This window comes from Manduca sexta, chromosome 12 (genome assembly GCF_014839805.1).
Source record: "Manduca sexta isolate Smith_Timp_Sample1 chromosome 12, JHU_Msex_v1.0, whole genome shotgun sequence".
In the NCBI taxonomy this organism is placed as follows: Eukaryota; Metazoa; Arthropoda; class Insecta; order Lepidoptera; family Sphingidae; genus Manduca; species Manduca sexta.
This window is the reverse complement of record NC_051126.1, coordinates 12,427,278-12,448,945: the sequence shown is the minus strand read 5'-3', so window position 1 is coordinate 12,448,945 and position 21,668 is coordinate 12,427,278. Positions and strand designations below refer to the sequence as shown.

The 21,668-nt window shown below is 35.7% G+C and overlaps 3 protein-coding genes across 3 annotated transcripts; all 3 read right to left on the bottom strand.

Annotated features, from left to right (window-relative positions):
• Nucleotides 1-50: 50 nt before the first annotated feature.
• On the bottom strand, nt 51-3,302 carry LOC115451884. Its single transcript, XM_030180292.2, has 4 exons — nt 3,147-3,302; nt 815-945; nt 330-459; nt 51-233 (listed from the first exon to the last, which is right to left on the bottom strand). The coding sequence occupies exons 1-4, from the start codon at nt 3,199-3,201 to the stop codon at nt 67-69; spliced, it is 483 nt and encodes a 160-aa protein (XP_030036152.1). The 5' UTR covers nt 3,202-3,302; the 3' UTR covers nt 51-66.
• A 1,204-nt stretch (nt 3,303-4,506) lies between these two features.
• On the bottom strand, nt 4,507-12,044 carry LOC115452099 (glutamate receptor ionotropic, delta-1-like). The gene is made up of 10 exons (XM_030180553.2): nt 11,961-12,044; nt 10,834-11,173; nt 10,280-10,472; nt 9,642-9,814; nt 8,941-9,179; nt 8,430-8,529; nt 7,924-8,111; nt 7,469-7,576; nt 5,718-5,884; nt 4,507-5,240 (listed from the first exon to the last, which is right to left on the bottom strand). The coding sequence occupies exons 2-10, from the start codon at nt 10,895-10,897 to the stop codon at nt 5,000-5,002; spliced, it is 1,473 nt and encodes a 490-aa protein (XP_030036413.2). The 5' UTR covers nt 10,898-11,173; nt 11,961-12,044; the 3' UTR covers nt 4,507-4,999.
• A 552-nt stretch (nt 12,045-12,596) lies between these two features.
• Nucleotides 12,597-21,357, bottom strand: LOC115452121 (ionotropic receptor 75a). The gene is made up of 10 exons (XM_037437995.1): nt 21,197-21,357; nt 19,391-19,556; nt 18,954-19,146; nt 18,222-18,394; nt 17,539-17,782; nt 16,838-16,935; nt 16,422-16,609; nt 15,507-15,614; nt 14,073-14,239; nt 12,597-13,676 (listed from the first exon to the last, which is right to left on the bottom strand). The coding sequence occupies exons 1-10, from the start codon at nt 21,326-21,328 to the stop codon at nt 13,442-13,444; spliced, it is 1,704 nt and encodes a 567-aa protein (XP_037293892.1). The 5' UTR covers nt 21,329-21,357; the 3' UTR covers nt 12,597-13,441.
• Nucleotides 21,358-21,668: the final 311 nt, after the last annotated feature.

Genomic DNA, 21,668 nt, shown 5'->3' with positions numbered 1-21,668 from the left:
ATTAAGTTTTATAATTTATAAAATGAAGCTTATATGAATAAAATAATTTATAAATATTAAAATCATTTAATTAATAAACATCACCAAAGTAATAAAACATATCATCATAGAAGAACTTGTGATAGCGATCGCACCATTTCCGGGAGTTCCAGTTCCGGGCACAAGTAAATTAGGTCCTAAGTATTGAGGGCTAGGGGACAAATTGCCTCCGGTAATAGCTTGAATACCATTACCTGGAAAAATGTTTTTTAAAATCATAGATACAATGTTGACGAAAATTATCTTTTTAAATATCACACATCTTGAAATAGTAAAAAATATTTGCTTACCAATGTTGCATAAATCGCTTGTGCACGCACGATAAAATGTTCTAAACGTAGGATCTACTATCTCGTGGTTTAAAAAGTCCGGTTTTTGTTCACATCCTCGAGTAAAACTAGCTACTACTCCAGCAGGATCCTTAAAAGGAAAACAAACTATGAACAAGGGTCGCAGGCTAAAATGTAAATTAGGTAAGTATGTTGCATATAAGAAATTTATATAAATATTTTTTTAGAAGTTAACAGTCATCTCTCATAACTTATAAGAACCCGAGTAGCTCTAAATACTTTTAGATCATAGAGATAATTATATTTTCTGAGTCTTAAATGTTACATTAGTAAGTATTTGATTCTGAGATCTCAGGTTCACAAGCGCGGAAACAACTTCCATGCAGGTCGAACCTAAGTACAGTCCGCTTTAAATGTATTAACTGAGCGTGGCTACTTCCTTTAGTCAAAATTACTTTGTATGGCTTTACGTTTTAGATACTTACAATAAATTCTTGCCTCATAATGGTGCAAAACTCGTGCGGACAAGACACCGTATTTGTAGAGTTAGTTATAGTCATACACGACTGATCCGAATCCACGGATGAGAAACTGCACGCATAGCATCGTAGTCTAGCTGTGAATATCATAAATTATATGGCGATTGAAGCTAGGTGATTTACATATTCACAAATAATAGATAATAATATGAGAACGCCCAGTGCCCTGGAAGTCAGAACACATACTTATTGCCAACAAATTTGTTTGTGTTCATTTTGCTTATCTGATAGCCACCTGCAGTAAAGTTGTAACTCAATTTCAGTCAATCACAGCACCCACGTCTAAGCACTGTGAAGCGAAGGCTGTCATGCGGAAATTACTGAGAATTGCTCCGGACTTAGCGAAGTAACTTTTGTGAATACGGGTCTATGGTATGTAGCTAGTTTTGTTGGTAATTTTATTATAACACCTAGCATGCCTTCCCTAATGATAGGTGTAATAAGAGATTTCTATGAACTTACTTACGTCCCAAGGTAGGATGACATGTGTCCACATAGGGCATAATTTTATAATTTAGATAAGCTATTGCATAAATCAATAGTTACCTTACCACCTACTTATTTACTGTTTATTTATTGTAATTTTCTTTGGTTAAGATAAAAAAAAGACGTAGAACTAATTAAGTAGCGCATATTTGAATAGCTAAAAGGTTAGTTGTTGATTGCATGATAGATAGAGATCCCAATATGTACTAATTAAAAAAACTAAACAGCAATTCATATTCTAGATTCTAGATACGAGTACATCCTTCGTTGATCGATAATCTAGTTGCACCATTATTAACACGATTTAAAAGTACCTTGACATACAAGGATATGGGCAAGATGTATGACGAATTATGACCTCTAAAGTTTGAAGTACCTAGTAGATATCGCGTAGGTGATGAGAGTCTCATCAGTATCCAAGAAAGACATAAATGAAGAACAGAATGCCAATAAGTGAGGCGAAATTTCCTTTGTTTCGTTTCGGAGAACATTATAGCAAGCATATGTACATGAGAGGACGCAACATACTGAACGACGAGACCGTACTGGCGAAAAGTGACTCAGGACAGGCCTTATTGGAGAGTTCGAGGAGGCCTTTGCCATGAGGTAAACTATTTGTAATACTTAATCTATCTATCTATATCTATCTATACCTACTTATAATAAATCTGTAGAGAGGTCAATTCTGTACATGAAATATATTTCCAAAATAACTATCAGGGGGTGATTAGGGATCGATACTGATGCCAAAAATGCAATTAGTAAAATTTTTGTCTGTCTGTCTGTCTGTCTGTCTGTCTGTCTGTCTGTCTGTCTGTCTGTATAACCGTTATAGAAACAAAAACTACTCGACGGATTTTAACGAAACTTGGTACAATTATTTTTCATACTCCTGTGCTGGTTATAGTATACTTTTCATCACGCTACAATTAATAGGAGCAGAGCAGTGAAGGGAAATGTTGGGAAAACGGGCGAAGTTACTCCATTTTTAATCTTCCGTCGCGTGTGCAACCTTAATGGTTACAGCTACGCAGAAATCATGTATGACGGAAATGTTCTCCTTAAAATTATGTAAAATATATCCCACGACAGCATATGTCTATCTTTTATGGTTGACTCACAATAACACGTGTAACTCCCGATAGCTTAGCAGTTCGAAGCATTCTTATTATATTTGTCTTCTCTTACGTTTATAACACTCTCAGTCATCCCTAATTAAAAAGTTAACATTATTAAATATTTCATAAAAAGAATCATAGAAATCGGTATAGAAACACCAAAGTTATACATGAAATACACTAATAATAAGCCATTACGTGTGAATACTGAATCATGCTATAAGATTCCTTCGATTTCACCAGGATCCCATCATCAGACCCTGACCGGACAATCGGACCACCTGCATACCACCATACATTAAAAAAACATCCCGACAAATTGAGCACCCCCTCCATTTTTGAAGTCCGAAATCCACGCGGGCGAAGCTGCGAGCGGAAGCTAGTAATTTTAATAATTTGCTCGGTTAATAAAGGCTATTTTATTTTATTTCCAATTATACCAAGTATAATTAGCAGGTAACTATTATAAGACTTATATTTTGTTCAGAATAACCACTGTGACGCATTATTAAACAGTTTTATGATTTAAACTTCTCTATGATGTCACTGTTCACGGGCAAATACTTAACAATAAGTAAACTACTTTCTTCATTGTATACCAAAAAATACGTCACGCTCGCAAATAATACTTTTATAAGAAACGCTCACTAAAGTTCTTTGTAATGCAAACTTACCAACACTTTTCCCAACCAAGACACAAAGTAAAAACAGAATAATTTTGAAATCCATATTCGTTAGCACTCGCAACACGTTCAATACACTGGTGTTTGAAGTAAATAAAGTCTGTTATCATTGATGCTACTGATAAATTATCAATTATTTAGCATTAATCGTTGCTCCAATCACCGAAGATTATCAAAGTATTTCCTACAATATGTATTATGAAGTTGATTAGTTTAACAAGTATCTACGTATATTGGGTTGGTTTCTTGTAAATTCCTTTGCATTGCGTTAATAATAGATATCATTTTTTATACCTATAAACCCACTAAGCAGCAGGAGGTCAAAAGGGCGATCTGGAAATCTTTGAGGGTAGGCCCATGTTCAGCAGTGAACATCCTGCGGTTGACCATGATGATATTTTTTTTTGTTCACCCTGGTTTAGTATATGTAGGGAAGTGGACAATTAACATTTCCAACTCCTCCCTATCTTTCTATTTGATTAATTTCGTTGCGGGATAATGACAGATTCGTTTTCTCTGAGAGTCGTCGAGCTTCACTGCTCGGTGTCATAAAATGCCTGCCACTGCTGATTCTGGCTTAGAGGAGTTGTAGTGGTGGATGTGAGGGCGGGAAAGTCTCTGGTCTAGTATATCCATTTATAATTTTTTTTTTGCTATAGCTACATCATCTTCAACTTATTAGGGAGAAATCGCGGCAATGGCTTCTCCCAATTTCTTAATTGCTTACGATAATAATGGACACATGCAAGTTCGAAATAGCACGCCCTTGATTCGAACCATAGACCCTGGCAGGAGTCCACACTTCTATACCTACTGATGTATAACTCAGTGACATGTTTTTAGGATAATTGGTTTGACCCATACATCACACACACTTGCTTATGCTGTACGCTAAACCAGTCTATCTCGAGGGCACTGTCCTGCCTTTATCTTAATTGCTATTTCACTGACGATATATCAGTCAGACGTCCAGTAATCGATCCCGTCGCCATTACCTGTTCCAATACCGGTTTGCGAACTGCAGACTGCCTGGCTACACTGTTCAATGCCTTTTAGTTGATTTGTGTATTTACACTTTCACAAAGACCATATACTATTCTAATATTTCAGACGAAGTTAGTAATGAGTTTGTTTTTAACAAACTATGGAAATCTTAGAGGTCTAAAATAATGTAAAAAATCTTTCACCTTTTGAAATTAGTGTTTAGCTCTTTGCAACAATTGCTTGCTTTCTACAGATAGCATTTAGGTATGACTTTATTAGACTTGGAAACGACAAAAATTCCATAAACCCTTGTTATCAGCTAATATTTACTATTAAGGCTATATTTTTTGTCAATGAACAAGACGTATTATTGTACTAAGTTTATTACATTTATTAATTATTACAAAGAAATGCTTATCGTAAAGACGATCTATCGTTCTAAGTGAGATTATTTGTGTGCAAAACGATACTAGGAAATTACCGCGAACACGTCACCCATAGTTCAATACTGAAACGTGTCCTTATATTTCGATGCATTGTTATAATTGTGTAGGTATTTATCATAATATGATCAAAACAAGTGCTGGTAATAAATAAACAAAAAAAATGTTTATTTATTAGATTTTTCGTGCTTGCAAATACAAATTGGTGTGAAGTTGACTGCAGTTGCGTGTTAGAATGAAATTATCGCAGATACCTGCCAACTCTGCTGCATATATAGGTAAACTTCGAACGAATAGCTGCCATAATGACGTAGGTAAATATATAGCTCCATCTCTTAAGTTAAATGCAATATCGCAGTTTTACTGTTACAATGATTTCGACTAGCTTTACGTTTAGTTATAAAAGCAGTAAGTATATTAAATAAGCGCGCTATTCCATGACAATGTAAGTGCCATTTGCTTTTGATGTATAAAGATTTCTAAGAACAGGAGTAGAAAGGCCGTGATCATCCCATACAGTAGCAGCAGTAGTACCGGATAGAAGTCTATCATGTTGACAGAGCCGAAGTTCCCGCCGCGGGCGGTGCATGCCGGCTTCTTGGCGTACACTAGTTGATTCTCTCTGTCCCCTAATCCGTGTTCGTTGACTCTGAATAATCTGCAAAATATAATACTTCTTTATCAAGTCTTGAGCTGTTGGGTTAATTCTATTTAATTTCATGCCAGGGACGTAGCCAGGTTTTAGTACTGGGGGTTCAAAAGAAAAATAACAAAAATGTGCTTTGAATGACATCAATATTCATTTGAAAAAATAATAGGTTTTCAGTTTTGAAAAGTCTAAAATCAATTAGTTAGTTGAACAAACTTGAACACCCTTACGGCTATCTTAAATGCACATGACTACGCACATAAAATATACTTACATACTTAATTTCAAAATCTTTATGAAATTGTTTATTGAATAAAAAAACGTTTGATTAAATTGGAACACATACCTACATGCTTTAAAAAAAAAAACAATAAATTAAATAAATAAAATCATAGTATGTTTTTCCATTATAACACAAAAACAGAACTGATAACATGAAGGATGGGCCATGTTAGGTTCTAATTAAAAAACCTTGGAGTAACAGACCCGACTTTATAAATTTCTCTAAATGGCGAATGTTTCTTGCAAGGCAACCAAGGCGTGTTGTTTTCGATGTACTCAATCTCTTGCAGTCCACATTTTTGGTGTTCGAGGAAGTATTTCTCCACATATTTGTATCCTATACCAGTGTTCATGTTGAAGGCGAACGGTTCCTGTGAAAGAATTTATACCAAAGAACTTAAAATAGTGTGACGTATTGCTGTGATGATAATATATCTAATAGAATAGAAGAAATAGAATAGTAATAAGCAAATCTTAAGATAACTTGTTAATTAAGTCATGACAAATTTACATCGGGCAAGTACGAGTTAGATTACACATTGAAAGTTCCGTACGAACTTATCTAAGGGCCGCATTAATAGATGCCACTGAGTTTCGCTCGCTCTATTCGACAGCGTTAAATGGAGACGGCCGCGTTCAGATCTAACAGGCCCAGAGGACTATATAACGATAGCTATTCGTCGTAAAATCCAGTTCCTAAAACTCTTACACTCCATAAGACCCAGTCCCGGATCTTGAATTTTTTCGAGGTGGGGCAAGATTTTGAAAATTCCGCCCCCACCCACCTATATTTTTACCTTTGTCATGAACATCATCATCATTTTGTGCCCACCGAGAAATAATTTTAGTATTGAATGTACTGGATGTCTTAGTAGTCAAAGTTGCGTTAATAATGAGTTATGTATTCGTCTGCCAAGTTTGAATTTGCCGCTCTCTGAATTCGCCGCCCGGGGCATGGGCCCCGGCTAGCCCCCCCTTAGATCCGGGGCTGATAAGACCGCAGTTCTGCCCTCGCCGCCGAGGACTTCGCCGCGTTCTCCGTCCCTCCGACCCTTCGAATAGTACCGGCCCGCGTGTTGACAAATACGGTAGTGGATAGATTATTTAGTTTATTGTTTACGCTCATTCTTAATTATTGATGTCTATCCTCTCCCAGTGACCGTCCTAAGTTTAGGTTCGTAATCTGTTACTGGGTTGCCCTCAGCATGGTCACTTAATTTTTAAGGGTTTCGGGCGCCTAAAGCGCTCCCCCATAAGTGTTTCGGTTTCAGTCTGTTTGTATAAGCCGACCCTTGTTAGGCTAACAAAAGTCACACACATTATCACGCATCTATCCCCGAAGGGGTATGCAGAGGTGCAACCAGGGCACCCACTTTTCGCCAAGTGTGTTCCGTCCCATGATGTGATAGGGGGTGAGCCTATCGCCATATCGGGCACAAATTCCAGACTCCGGGCTGACACTGAGCAGAAAAACCCAAATATTACTTTACCCAAGTGCTGTTGTGCCGCGCATGCCGTACAACTACGCCACCGAGGGTCAAACAATATAAACCACAACAAAAGTCATGTTAAAACAAAAAGTTTCGCTCTGACGTGCGATACCAGCCAAGACGAAGTCAAGTTTAATTCAGCATCTTAAAGTCATCTTTAGTTATAAACAGATGTCAAAAACATATCGCATGATATGTTAATTCACACCATATGGCGGTTTTGTTAAGTGTTATCCATTAAATAACGCCGACTCAGCTGAGGACAAGTTGATAAATGACAACTCAAGCTTTGTGTTTTAAATAGTTCAATGCATTAGATGTCTACTTGAGATGCTACTCAAAGGTGAGATTGATTTATTAACACGGCCCATAGTATATACGTACGAACTTGACAGACTCAATTTTGCCGCTCGATCCCTAGACACGGTTCACCAGCAATACATAATGATATTTAAATTGCATTACATTTCTCAGTTTCTTTACTCCATCATCAATGTTCATGAAGTTCGGTCTGGATCCTTTTGGCGCCACTTTAGTCTCATATATAGCTTTGCGGATGGGTTCTGTGGCGGTCTGAAATGAGGTTTTATATCAATATCTATTGTTCTGAAGACTTGTTTTATTCTATTTATTGTCATAAAATCTCCGTTCAAAGTTTTGATGTAATCTGAAGTACTGAACGTCTAAAACGTTCCCGACAACTTAAGACTCCATGGCTAAATCGATGTAGACTTTTTTATAAACTTTTACCACTTTAATATTGGATTTCATAAGTCCTGGAAACTCCTAACCTGGTGATTAAATTTGAGCGACGTTAAAAAGTAAGACAATTTATAATTGCATTTTTTACGCTGGCCTACATACACTTATAACAGTATCAAGGGTTATAAAACTGTGACGGCACAATCAGAATCGCTTACAGAAAAATAATATTTATTATAAGGTACGTCTTCCACGCCGAGTTCCAGTTTTGAATGCAGCAAGTCGTTCAAGCTTCGGATCTGGTTGGAACTAGACTGCAGCAGCGCCACGATGCTCGCTGAATACGAGGTGTAGAGGAAAACGAATGTCAGAAAGAGAATGAACATCACCAAACGGCCTAGGGTACCTGACAGATACAACAACGAAAAAGGTATTATGTATCCATGTGAAGATTAAAACCGGATCTGCACAAAGATCATACAATAAGATCATACCTATCAATAATGTATCTTTATAGTTGATGAAAAGCAAATTAGTAAGATGGACGACATGAAGATGATGAACGAAGAGGAATCATGAAGGAATGAAATAGGGATTAAGGACTGCTGGTAGAGATTTTTTTGAACTTACAGAAAAATAATTAAACACACGAATAGCAATTGATAATCGTAAAGAACCGAGGGATATTCTCAGTGTAAGACAATTATTTAGGTGAGAAAGGTACCTTTAAGTTCCTGGTGGCTGCCTTGTTGTGCCATAGCACTGATGAGAAATATTGTTATATCGCTCAGATTAGGTCTTAATGCCGTAAAATCCATCGTTTTCTGGAAAATAGAAACAGTAGTGTACTCTTTATCTACAATACAAGATAGGTTGATTATTACGAACTTCCATTGTAATAAGGTAAGCAAACGTCAAATTTTGCCGAGAAACACTATAAGTAAGAAAGAAAGAACATTATGGTTGGAACAAAAAAAAAATACACAAAATACTAAATAATATGAGCAATTATTGCACTAACAGTGGACTTCCCATTCAGCTATATACAGCAATACCAGCTATGCAATACTGCAGCGCTGGTTTTCAATGAGTAGCACATGCGAGGTAAGGTATAGGACATAACTATTATAAAACTAATAGGAGTTAGTTGTAGCAAGTAGTAAGTTTTAAAGTCGTATATTGTTTCCCGGAAAATGGTACGTATTTGACAGTTTGCGCGACACCTTAGTAATCACCTGGCGATAATGTTGAAACTTTTTTATATCCCAATGCGCGTTAATGTACAAAATCAATAGGACGAGAACAATAAATGCTCCAATGCAACACCATACTGTTGTCTTGAAAGGCAGTAGGAACAAATTATGTTGATACGATAGTGGTGGTTCTCTGAACACGAATTTCGCTGTGATCGGAGTTGGGTGAGATAAATATTCCACGACCGCCAGCCTTTCCTTTGTTATAAATGCCAATGATCCTGTGAATAATAAATTAGTCACATAAAATGGTGGTGGTAGGATATATTTTAAATCCGCCTAAATAGCAACCACTGTAGAAAAGGTGTTAAAACCATAGTGGCCCGTGTAAGCGTGTCGCGTTCCGCGATCACTCTGTGTATATCTTGTTGCAACAAGCCGGCATAATTGTGTCGACTGTCGAGGAGTAATCATCTCTCGTCAGTTGACATACTATTGGATGTGCAGTGGGGTCACTTTGCTGTATACGTATAAAAAAAGGCTTTAAAAATCTGTTTTCACTCTTTTTTCAAGAGTTGTTTTTATTGCCTTTGAATATTTTGTATGAGACAAATCCCTTCTGCCCTTAGGCCGAGCTAAAAACCTCATTTTGGTGGAAATCTACATTCTGAGAGAGAGATTCAATATTAAGCTTGGACTTAATCAATGAGTTACAGGTACCTCACAAATAAATTGAAGAATACCTCCAAGATCAGCGTCTCCACGCGCCAGGTCGCCAATCATGCCATTCCAGGAGCCGTTTATATAGTAGCCCCAGTTGTCGGTGAACACGAAGGCTTTTGTAGCGTTCATGAAATGATACAGGGGTGTTAAGTGACGCACTGTAGTTTTTGTTACTGTGTCGACTAAGAGGTTTCTGAAACACGAATATCAAGATCTAATAAAATGTATATAATTTTTTTTAACATGATATTATAATAAAACATTAGTAAATATGCAGTAATGACAGAAGTACCTAATTTTCTATTACTTAATAGTTTCGGACGATCCGCACCTATAAAATTCCATGATACAACATTGTGGGTACTTTGACGAAATAGGAAACAGTTTCTGTGAGGGCATATGCTGATGATTTTTAAAATGAATAAGGCATTTGATAGTTTAGATGATTAAAACTGCTATGCTTTAGGAGCCTGTAGGGAATTCACAGTTAGTGTAACAAAAAACGTTGCTATTAATAAGTAGCCGTCAGCTGTAAAGCATTCGATACGACCGATTTATGACGAAGAGATGTTTGATCACTTACCATTCGATGGGCCGTTTATTCATCTGTCTTCGGAAGCAATATACCTATGTACATTTATATAAAACTTTTTCTTACCTGAAGTCGTACAATTCATATTTCGTTCTGTTATCGCTTATTATGAGTGACGTTACTATTGTTAAACCTCTAAGATCTTTGCGGCGTATGGTGGCTGAAAAAATTATTTCGCTTGATTTGTTTAGGCCGTAGGGTTTAGACCAAATTCCGTAATCTTCCGAATACCATTCACTCTCCGATGATATTCTGTAAACTACATTTTAAAGGAAGCTATTGAAGCATTGAAAAAGTAATGTCATTAAAAAGAAAAGTAAAAATGTATCATAATCCATACATTTTATAAAACAAAGTCCCCGCGTTTGTCTGTCTGCCTGAACGCGATAAACTTAAAATCTACATAACGGATTTCAAAGTCTGCCCTAAAGATAGTTTGCGACTCTGAGAAGGATAAAGGCTACTTTGTATCCATGGAGAATATATAACGGGGCTTTTATCCCGAAAAAATCCTTTCACGTGGATGAAGCCGCGAGCTCAAAACATATATAAATATAGAAAAAGATCATTTAGAAAAGAGAAGTGCTCACCCTATTTAATAATATCGTATAAGTACTTACTTAAACTTAGCATGTAGTTATTCTCTATCTTCTTTGCAACTAACACTTCTGAATCAACGAACATGCTTAGATTTTTTATTTCAGGCGCTGTTGGGCCATTGTTATCAAATAAAGGTCCAAATATGAGCCATCTGTATGGCCTTCGGAAGCGATAGTTTTCTTCATTCTTGCAAATATAACATAGGTTTGTTAATGTTTATGTATCAACTGAACAAGACAACTGATGAAGTCGAGCAAGCTTCAAGAGCAAGCATAATTTTCTATTACATAGATTTTTAAATTCTATTATTATATTGACGTTTTCGTGATTGTGTTTCCGACTGAAGGTGTGATATTGCTGCTGCAATGAATCATTAGAGTAGTAGTAGTACCATTAGGGCTTATAAAATTATATTTTATTGACATTTATTTAGTTCGAAATTTACACTTTTTTTATTTTACATTTATTGTTCGAGTAACTTATTATAAAGTGTGATTTTTAAAAAGTTAGGAATGTGGTTTTATTTAGTAACGTTATATCAAAATTATGCTATATTTGGTGGTTTAATTAAATATAATTAGAAACTTTGTATGAACACCAAAACTTTTTATTTCATGCCTTTAAATGTCGAGACGAGCTGGCCGATCGCTTGATCCTCAGTGCGTAGTACATGAGGGCCCTAATGTTTCCCCGTTATCAAAACGGGGAGGTTCCTGCTACTGAGATACTGGTATCTCCCGGCTTAACATACATACATACATACATAACATCACGCATTTATCCTCGAAGGGGTATGCAGAGGCGCAACTAGGGCACCCACTTTTCGCCAAGTATGTTCCGTCCCATGATGTGATAGGGGGCGAGCCTATCGCCATATCGGACACAAATTCCAGACTCCGGGCTGATACTGAGCAGAAAAACCCAAATAATATCACTTTGCCCGACCCGGGATTCGAACCCAGGACCTCAGAGCGCTATTGTACCGGTCATGCAATACAACTACGCCACAGAGGCAGTCAACGGCTTAACGACATCGGGGAATCGAGGATAGGAAGGGAGTAGGGACGGGTGAGACAGAGGGATGGACGACAGTGGATTGTACACCTTGTATGGTCAAAAAAATATGAAATGATAAATATAGGAATACCTCCTGCAGAAATGATATTGCGTCTGCGCAGTTACTATCAAGAATTATGAGTACATCAGTGGCTGGAGAGTAGTGGTAATCTTTAGCGTCCTGAGTGACGAAATTGATTCCTATTGGACTTTGCAAGTTCCAGAGTTTTGTAGCCCATTTCGCCTTTATTGCTGTAAGTATACAAATTGTATTTTTAGCTTTCTATTTGATTTACTGCATTACAAGAGATGGAAAGGTGACCATTTAAGTTTTAGACGTTGAATCATCGTTCAGATTCTGTCAATTTGTTGTTGAATACTACTACACTACTATGTTAACTGAGAGTTGCTTTAACAACTTTCTTCGTCTGCATCTTCAACTACCTCGAGATTTTATCTGGTTTGTAACAAATTTTCCATTCTTACTCTTTAGACCAGATACATTAGATATCATCACGTATTATCTGTCGGTTACTTGCCTATTGGCATGTTATTCTATTTATTCTAATAACATGCAACCTACAGTACCTGGTTACTTTCAATTCAGAATCAAACATTGTTTGCCATACTGTACCTTTCATTGTCTACTTACTATCATCCCAGCAAACTTTGGCAACGATTGACGTAGTTCTATAATAAGAATTAATGACGTCAAGGACCAGATCCACTTCGTTTGCTTTCGAAAAAGTGATAGCATTTAAAATAATAAACAAAATGGCACCCATTGCGAAGACGCAAAGTAAATGTGCATTTACCTCTAGAATACGTGTAATTAATAAGTTTAGAAAATCATTAGCTACCATTACGTAAATCGTAGAGGCGTGCCGGCTAATTGTTAGTTGCAGGTACAATGGCAATTATAAATTTACCCATACAATAAAACGTTAGAGTCGTAGTGCGTTCTTGGTAAAAATGGATTTCGATGCAAGCATGATAAAAAAACTTCAGTAAAAACAATAAAAGCGTTAATAGTGTATGAAATATGACCAGTTTGATTTATTATAACAATACATATAATCCTATCTATCGATTTAAAAATCAGCCTTAGACTTAAATTTACTGAATTGATTATTAGAATTGGTCGGTTACTTTACGATTTGATTACATTAAAAAGTAGTCTAATTTTTTCCACGATCATTCCAATAAAAGTCAATTTCAATATCCATTGATTTTATTGTTTACTACTTTCATGTAAGTTTGCGTGCGGCTAACAAGGTGCACTAATAGTTAAGTAGACATTAATTTAGAATTTATTTTCTTATTTTCTTATTCAATATTAATAAGTTAACATTGTTTGTTTTCTTTACTAGTGTGTATTCAATTGTGTTGTAAGACTATGTACGTGTTTATACGAAAAAAAAAATGAATTTGTGACAAACTTTATTTTTTATAGTTTAAATAAAATTCGGGTTTTTTAATACTATCTTCAAAGCGTTGCAAAATTGCTGTTTTATTCAAAAATACTATTTGTGCGTCATTATATAACATTATTATTATACTTAAATATTGTTATCAATGTTTACAAACAAACTTCCTTTTGATAACATGCCTCCAATAATGTAACTTTTCCATTAATAATATAGCTAACGCTACCAGGCATCCATAAGATAGAACAAGTAGTGCCGGATAACAGTCTACCATGCTGACGGACACGAAACTGGAATCTCTTCCTGAGCATTTAGGTTGCTTTTCGTATAGCAGACGATTTTCTCTATTCTGCAGGCCGTGTTCTTGAATACGCTTTAATCTAGAATTGAAAGTCAATAAGTATTCATTAAGTACATACATTATTTTTGTTAGTTTTGTTATATATTTTTTTAAGTTTAAATATTATCCAAGACGTGGAAGGTACCAGAATATTTTTGTTAATTAGTAATAAAATATTGCTATCACTATCTTCCTATTTATGAATTAGTTATTTTTGTGAGATTTTTTTGCACTAAAGGACTTTATAAAAATTATTTGAATCAATAACCTTGGGTAATTTTTTTACGTCAAAACATAAAAGGATTTTAGACTTAGCCTTAACAAACTAGCGGGTTAATTAAAAACAAATATATAAAATGTTTTTTTTAACTTTCAAACGCAACATTATTTATTTCTAAACGAAAAAAATATGGTTGCTGCAAATTTTGAAACTTACCCAATCTTGAACATTTCCTTGTAAGGCGTGTCCTTCTTCACGGCCAACCAAGGGTCTATAACTTGCAAGTACTGTATCTCTTTGAGGCCGCATTTCTCGCCTTCCTCAAAATATTTGCCCACGAATTTGTACCCAACGCCTGTTTCCATGTGAAATGCAAATAGTCCCTGTGATAACAGAATATTAGAACAAAGTCCGCCGACGCGTCTGTTTACGCATATCTCTTAGATGAGTTGATTTCTTTCTTTTAATGCTTTAATTTTTTTCACCCATCCGCCATTTTTATTTTACGTACACTTAGAGTTGTAGGTACTATTGATTAATGACATATCTGCGGTAATTTTATAAAAGGTTCTTTGTAAAAATATTAAGAAAATTGTCGGTTTAAAAAAAAGATATTTATTCATTTATTAAACACAAAAATATTATCAAGATTGTATAACATAAAATACAGTTTTTTTTAATTAATGTATTTGGGGACATCTTTTATTTTAATTAGTATATTTGGATTAAAAGTAACAAACAAAATTCTTAATTTCTGATACATAATGTTTTGTGGGTAAAATTAAACCTAATGTTTTTCTCAGTTATCAAATGTGAATTGAAGTCCATTGCTACTGTTTGCCAAGTCTGATGACGTAACTATGTGAGGGAGAAGGGCAACGAACCGACGGTCCTGCTGGAATTGGTGCAGCAAAGTGGAAAATAACCTACTGATGCGGTAATAGTTAACAGTATTTGTGTTTGTTGACTTTAAATTGTATTTATTTTGAATAACATACGCTTAATTATAATTGCTAAGGCTGCCCAGAACAACACGCCTCCCGAAATTATGATTTACAAAAAACTTTAACTGAGATCAGCTTTGAGTAGTCTCAACTAGTGTTGCGACATTAATGTTATTCTCATAACGCCCACTAATTATATAGTCTCTTTTATAAAGGGAGCATAGAAACATATTAACAAAAAACACTATACACCATAAAATAATTTAACATTACCTACGTAGGATATCAATTTTGGAGTCTGTACCTAATTAATTAAGTATTTTGTTTTCGTATATTTGTCCAAGTATTTATTTAGCTTAGCAATTTAAATCATTAAGTATTATGTATGTATGAAGTAGTCAACTAAAGCCAACGAAAAACTCAACTGAAAAGTCACAGGACAGGAAAATTCGCAATTTCATTCACTTGGATTCCAGTTACTGTAGTTTAAAAAAGATCATCCACTGCCAAGTGTGTTCCGTCCCATGATGTGATAGCGGGCAAGCCACATCGGGTACAAATACTAGACTCCAGGCTGATACTGAGTAGAAAACCCCAAATATCGCTCTGCTCGACTCGGGATTCAAACCCAGGAACTCAGAGCGCTGCAGTACTGACTTTTCGTTTCAGGTAAATCATTTGTCACAAAGAAAAATGCAGTACAAACCTTTCGAATTTTCTTCACACCATCCTCAAGTGTCATGAAATGCGCCGGAGAGCCGGGCGGCGCGACTTTTTTCTCGTAAATAGCTTTCCTAACCGGTTCCGTGGCAGTCTAGAAAAATGTGAAAATATTTAAAACGCTTCCACTGTATGGGTTATAGTGTACAGACAAAATTTTGAGTTTTAGGAATATTTTGATGTTTTGTATTATTCCAAATAAGTCATAAGCAAGATTCTCAAGCGGCGATAGCCTTGTTGGGTGTGGAACGGACTGCCAATACGAATGTCCGCAGTTTCAAATCCCAAGGACACACACCTCTGACTTTTCTAAAATCATGTGTGTATTCTTTGTGAATTTATCGTTCGCTTTAACGGTGAAGAAAAAACATCGTGAGGAAACTTGCACATCTGAGAAGTTCTCTATAGGAATTTCGAATGTGTGTGAAGTCTACCAATCCGCACTAGGCCAGCGTCGTGGACTAAGGCCTATTCCCTCTCAGTAGTAGAGGAGGCCCGTGCTCAGCAGTGGGACAGTGTATAATACAGGGCTGATATTATTGTTATATTATTAAGATTCTCCTTGAACCTTTGCGGTTCACGGGTATCGAATTATTTCATAAATAATTATTTCGTGAGAAAACATCACGCGAGGATAATAAGAATAATTTGGACGAGAATTATTTGAAGCATTCTTATTATGTTAATAAAATATTGCAACAATTTAATGAGTTAAAAATTCAAGGAATAAATTTAAGTAGTCCTTCTTTAAAAGCTTCTTCGAAAGATGAAAAACAATATAACATTATAATTATACAGCGATTATGATACATCAGCATGTTTCTTTAAATTTATAACCTAATTATTTGTTTAGTTCGAAAACAATAAACAACATTCAAACACACTAAAATCTACAACTTACAGAGAAGTAATATCTATTAAATACGGTGTCGTGGACTCCAAATTTTATTCTCGAATGAAGAAGGTCGTCCAAAGTGCGTATCTTTGAAGAGCTTGACTGCAGCAACGCGACGATGTTGGCTGAGTACGATGTGTAGAGGAACATCAGGGTCAAAAATAATATCAGTAATACGATACGTCCTAAAGACCCTGGAAAACAAAATCCTACATTATATACCACTCCTATACTACTCATGTCTTTTATGTTTGACGGGGTAAGCAGAGGCGTAACTGGTGCAACCACGACGTGTGTGTTTCATTCCATGATGTGATTGGGGCGAGCTTCTAGCCATATCAGCTCAAATTCCTGACTCCGGGCTGATACTGAGTTGTTTTCGTTAAACGAGTTAAATAGAGCAGATATAAAATAAAACTTACCTTTCAGCTCCACAGGACTGCCTTGTTGACAAGTGGCACCAAAGATCAAAATGACAACATCTCCAATATTAGGTCTTAAAATCGCAGAGTCTGTTTCTCTCTAAAAGTAAGTAGGTATATAAATTAAGATTAGAAGAAATAAAACTTTAAAATTCAGTGCGTTGTTCCAAAATCGACTTTTATATATTAATATTATCTAGTTTCTTCGCAGCTCGCTTTACCACAGCACGTTCGAATCGTTATCAAAATTAGCACGGCGTGAGTCTATTTATTTATTTTATTACACTCAATTAAAACGGTTTGCACCTATAACATTATTTTAAAATACAAAAATGAACACAGAATATGATATATATAGCATTGACAGCATATACCTTCGTTCTTAAATCTATGAATTTGTGTTTCTTAATTATACATTCTTTCCCCCTTATCCATAAGCATTTTTATCGACGGACGAAGCATTACTGTAATGACAAGTTTGTTTTTCAGTTTTGTTTATCTGACAGCCAACTAGATTCAAGTTGTATCTCAGCCAATCACAACGGCCATATATCTACGCACTGCGAAGGCTGCCATGCCGTCAGCACTAAGAAATAGACTTGTTAGCACAGCAAAGCTCCGTCCTTAGATACATAACGTCTATGAATAAGGGAGTTTGAAAATAACCGTGATATAAGGTAGTCATCAAATTTAAACAAAACCTTACCGATTCAATATATCTTCTTGCCTTCCACTCCCAATAAGTGACAAGGAACAAAGCCAGAAACAATATGAATATTAGCGCCAAAGTGCTGTACCACACCGTGGTGCGAAATGAGAGTAGAAACAAATTATTTTCGTACGACAACTTCGGTTCCTGGAAAACGAACTTCGATCGTGTGGGCGTGGGACTTGATATGTAGTCCACGTATGGTATACGTTCTATTGTGAAGAACATTGGTGATCCTGGGCAGAATATACAAAATATTTAATATACGAAAAAAGGTGATGTTTTTCGCAGAATGTACAAATGTACAAAAAGTTTTATACTATACTTTACTGTATGAAAGGATGGTGTTTTGTTTGATAGTAACGCCATATACAATAGCAAAACCAAGGAGTTTAAATTTCAAACCGACTGAAGTTGTAATCATATCTCAGTCAGTCTGTTGAGTTAGATAACTTCTGGCTCCATCATCCTTCAATCTAGAATACAACTGTGCCATTTCCATCCACTTCTCCCTTCTGAATAGGCATGACACGCATGGTGCGTGTCATTTAAAAGGTAAATAAATTTGTTAAATTGGTTATTATTAAACATAGCCTTTAACTTTGCCTTTAAATTATTAAAACTATAATGTTGATATCTCCCGAAAATGACTTTAACATTGAAAAGATTCCATACCTCCAATATCAACTTCTCCTCGTACCAGATATCCCGTCATCCCATTCCAAGTGCCATTAAGGCGATATCCCCACGTATTAGCAAAGAAGTACTTTCTATTGGCGTTTAAAAAGTCCAATAAATGATTAGTCGTTGGGAAGTTTACTTTGGTGATGGTATCGATGTGGTCATTACTAAAGGAAATAACTTTATTGAGATTTAAGGTAATATGGAACCTTTTGCTATTCAATGACGATAAAATTGTGTATTATGAAGATAATAAAACCTTTTGCTATTCAGTGACAATGAAGTTGTGTATTACGCAGTTAAGAAAACACCTAAGAAGTTTTAATTGTAAAGTTGAGGATCAGTAGACAAAATTAATTTGTAGTACGTTTTTTTTATAAAGCACCCTGCTATCGCTTCTTAGTCACAGTAGTTTTTTTTTACGTGCACGCCAATGTGTCCCCACTGCTCCTGATGGTAAGTGGAGCGAGGTTCAATAGAATGCCGACTGACGGGACATGATTACTCTAGGCAGTTGACACGATTATGCTGGCCTGCTGGAACCAAATATACACAGGCTGATCCTGGAACGCGACACAGTTACATGGGCTACTATGGCGGGTTTTAACACCTTGTGTACGATGGTTGCTATCCGGGTGGATATAGAATTTATCTTTACACCAGCAAATAAATGCACTTACATAGATAAGTGATACAACTATTTATAAATTTAGCAAACGTACTTACACTTGATCTGTTAAATGGTTGATACTGTCATGTTCAGTGAGGACATAGCAAATCTTTAGTTGGTAACCCTGTAAGTTGTGTCTTCTCAGAGCAGTTACATCATTAAAATCCTTCCTCTTTTGGAAGCCATGTGTAACATTCCAAGAACCGTAAAGTTCTGAACGCCAACTGCTATCACTACTTATTTTGTAAACTAAAAATAAACATGAGTTTAGTTGTTGAAGACGTTTCTATATTCTTACATAACAATAACTTTTCTAATCTTTTTGCTGTTAATAATTTAGCAGTGAAATAGACTGGTTTAGTTCCTGAGAATATATAATTTGTTATTTTATATCTATCAGATATATATCAGATATTTATTCTGGCACAGTTAAAAAAAAATCCAAAATGTAATTATCTGAAATATTGTTTTCATAAAAATTCGTTTTACTTACTCATACTTATTATAAAAGATTCTTCGTCGATTCGTGTAACAATGAATACTTCTACATCAACTGAAATATCCAATTCCTCTATAACTTTTGGAGGCACCGAAGTTTCATTTTGATTTTGTAAAAAAATCCATCGGTAAGGCCCACGAAAATATTTCCGTTGGTTACACTAAAACAATCAAATCGATTTACCTCTATAATAATATACCAGGTCTATATTACATACTGACTGCCTCGGTAGCGGAGTTGTACTGCATGCGTGACTTTGAGGTCCTGGGTTCGAGTCCCGAGTCGGGCAAAGTGATATTTGGGTTTTTCTGCTCAGTATCAGCCCAAAGTCTGGAATTTGTGCCCGATATGGCAATATGCTCCCATCACAGTATGGAAAGGAACACACTTTGCGAAAAGTTGGTGGTCTGGTTGCGCTTCTGCATACCCCTTCGGGGATAAATGCGTGATGTGTGCTATATTATATACTGTCCCATTGCTGGACCTCCACTACTATTACTATACTACGAGAGGGTTTCGGTCTTTCCACCACGTTTAGTGCGTTATAGCAGACGCCTTTACAGTCTCCTACAATTTAATAGATGAATGTATCTTTATTTATCATAGCAAAATTACAAAGCCATGTTTTATTGCAGCGCAATTTTGCAGTAATTGTTTTATGACCGGTATCCTGCCTGTCATAGAGATCAGAATTACTAAACACCTAACACCAGACAGTTTGCAGGATAAATACAAGGAATGTACCTGCGTCGACAATTTTCTATTCCTGTTAACGTCTAATGTTTTATAAAGTAGAAATGATTGAAAAGGTTATAGCTATTTTAGTAAACAACTACATACTACAGAAGCTAGTAAATATGTTCAAAGATACCAAATATTTGTAACATTTCTGACATCAGAATTCAAATATAATTTGCGATTTGTCTTTTAGTATATTTACATAACTAAAGAATGGGAGCCAATAATTTTAAAATCATCAAACAATACCTTATTGGACATAACAGATCATTATTGTAAATTCACTGATGGTAAATAACATTCCAATTCCTATAACTTCATCCTCGGAACAAATATCAAAAATATTTGCCCAAAACATTTTTTACTTGTTATTATGTTTGCGTTGATAATACTGAATCAGTTAGTCATTCGTCCACAGAGCAATGGCTGTATCCTATTTGTCTTTGCCAATGTAAAGAATAAATAATGACTAATAAATTGTTCATAATGTACATTTACGGGTCATGTTAACGCGAAGACCCACATTAATCTCGACAGCACGTTTTGTGCTCTGCACGCCAAGAGAAAACACTGGCTAATTGGAGCAATATGGTGAGGTAGCATCTATGCCTACTAAAAAGTTTGAGAGGTCCTTGCCTCGCAAATATTGAGAGAACCAATAAAAATAGCGCAAGTAATGCTCTGGATGTTTGATGATCAATAAAAGAAATAAGAAAAATGTTTAACAAATCTTGATTACTTCTTATTACCAAAAAGCTTAAATAATGATTTCTTATGTTTACGCGAATGTTAGACATTGAAATTAAACTAATTTTCGGATTCTATCGCGGTGCTACCGCGATAGAATCCGAAAATTAGTTTAATTTCAAAAAGCTTAAATACCAGAAAAGAACCGCTCCATTTTTAATATTTCGTAAATACTACCAAGTTGATGAAATACACTTATAGCAACAGTTTTATAACAGGCAGGGGAGCAAGCACCATTAAAATCTTAATTGTACAGACATAATACAATTATATTTGATTTATGGTTTAGGTATGTACTACTACAATAATACTTACAGTTTCTATATATTTATCAACATCTGGACATGATAAATCAGCCACAAATACGATGTGTTGCTCATGATTGGCCAAGTTAGGAGTACTTGCATTGTCAGTTGTCGCAATTTGGATCGTTTTAGTTTCAGTCATATTTTCTTGTGATGACGAGTATTTGATCATTTCACCTGTTAAGATTATTATATTATTTCCACAAGCTATGATAAATATCAGTTACAAAATTGAATGTTTTATTTTCTCTGCTAGACTAGACTGCACTAATTTCTTAGCTATATTACGATACGACTTCAGTGCTAACGTCTCGGGTTTGATCTCTGGGTCGAGCAAAGTGATATTGGGGTTTTCTACTCAGTATTAGACCGCAGTCTGGAATTTGCGCCCTATATGGCGATAGGTTCCCCTATCACATCATAGATCACAATGGGCACGGTGGAAAGTGGGTGCACCAGTTGCGCCTCTGCCTACCCCTTCG

Bases quoted from the DNA above. Each gene is read 5' to 3' on its own strand.
- LOC115451884 (XM_030180292.2), bottom strand. From the start codon at position 3,201: ATGGATTTCAAAATTATTCTGTTTTTACTTTGTGTCTTGGTTGGGAAA. The intron at 946-3,146 runs GTAAGTTTGCAT...TGATATTCACAG, and splicing joins CTTGGTTGGGAAAAGTGTTG to CTAGACTACGATGCTATGCG. The intron at 460-814 runs GTAAGTATCTAA...TTTCCTTTTAAG, and splicing joins TTATGAGGCAAGAATTTATT to GATCCTGCTGGAGTAGTAGC.
- LOC115452099 (XM_030180553.2), bottom strand. From the start codon at position 10,897: ATGTTCGTTGATTCAGAAGTGTTAGTTGCAAAGAAGATAGAGAATAAC. The intron at 5,885-7,468 runs GTAATGCAATTT...ATTCTTTCACAG, and splicing joins GAGTAAAGAAACTGAGAAAT to GAACCGTTCGCCTTCAACAT. The intron at 5,241-5,717 runs GTCTGTTACTCC...TATATTTTGCAG, and splicing joins AGAGAAATTTATAAAGTCGG to ATTATTCAGAGTCAACGAAC.
- LOC115452121 (XM_037437995.1), bottom strand. From the start codon at position 21,328: ATGACTGAAACTAAAACGATCCAAATTGCGACAACTGACAATGCAAGT. The intron at 19,557-21,196 runs GTAAGTATTATT...TGATTGTTTTAG, and splicing joins TTGATAAATATATAGAAACT to TGTAACCAACGGAAATATTT. The intron at 16,610-16,837 runs GTAAGTTTTATT...TTTGTTTTCCAG, and splicing joins CAGTCCTGTGGAGCTGAAAG to GGTCTTTAGGACGTATCGTA.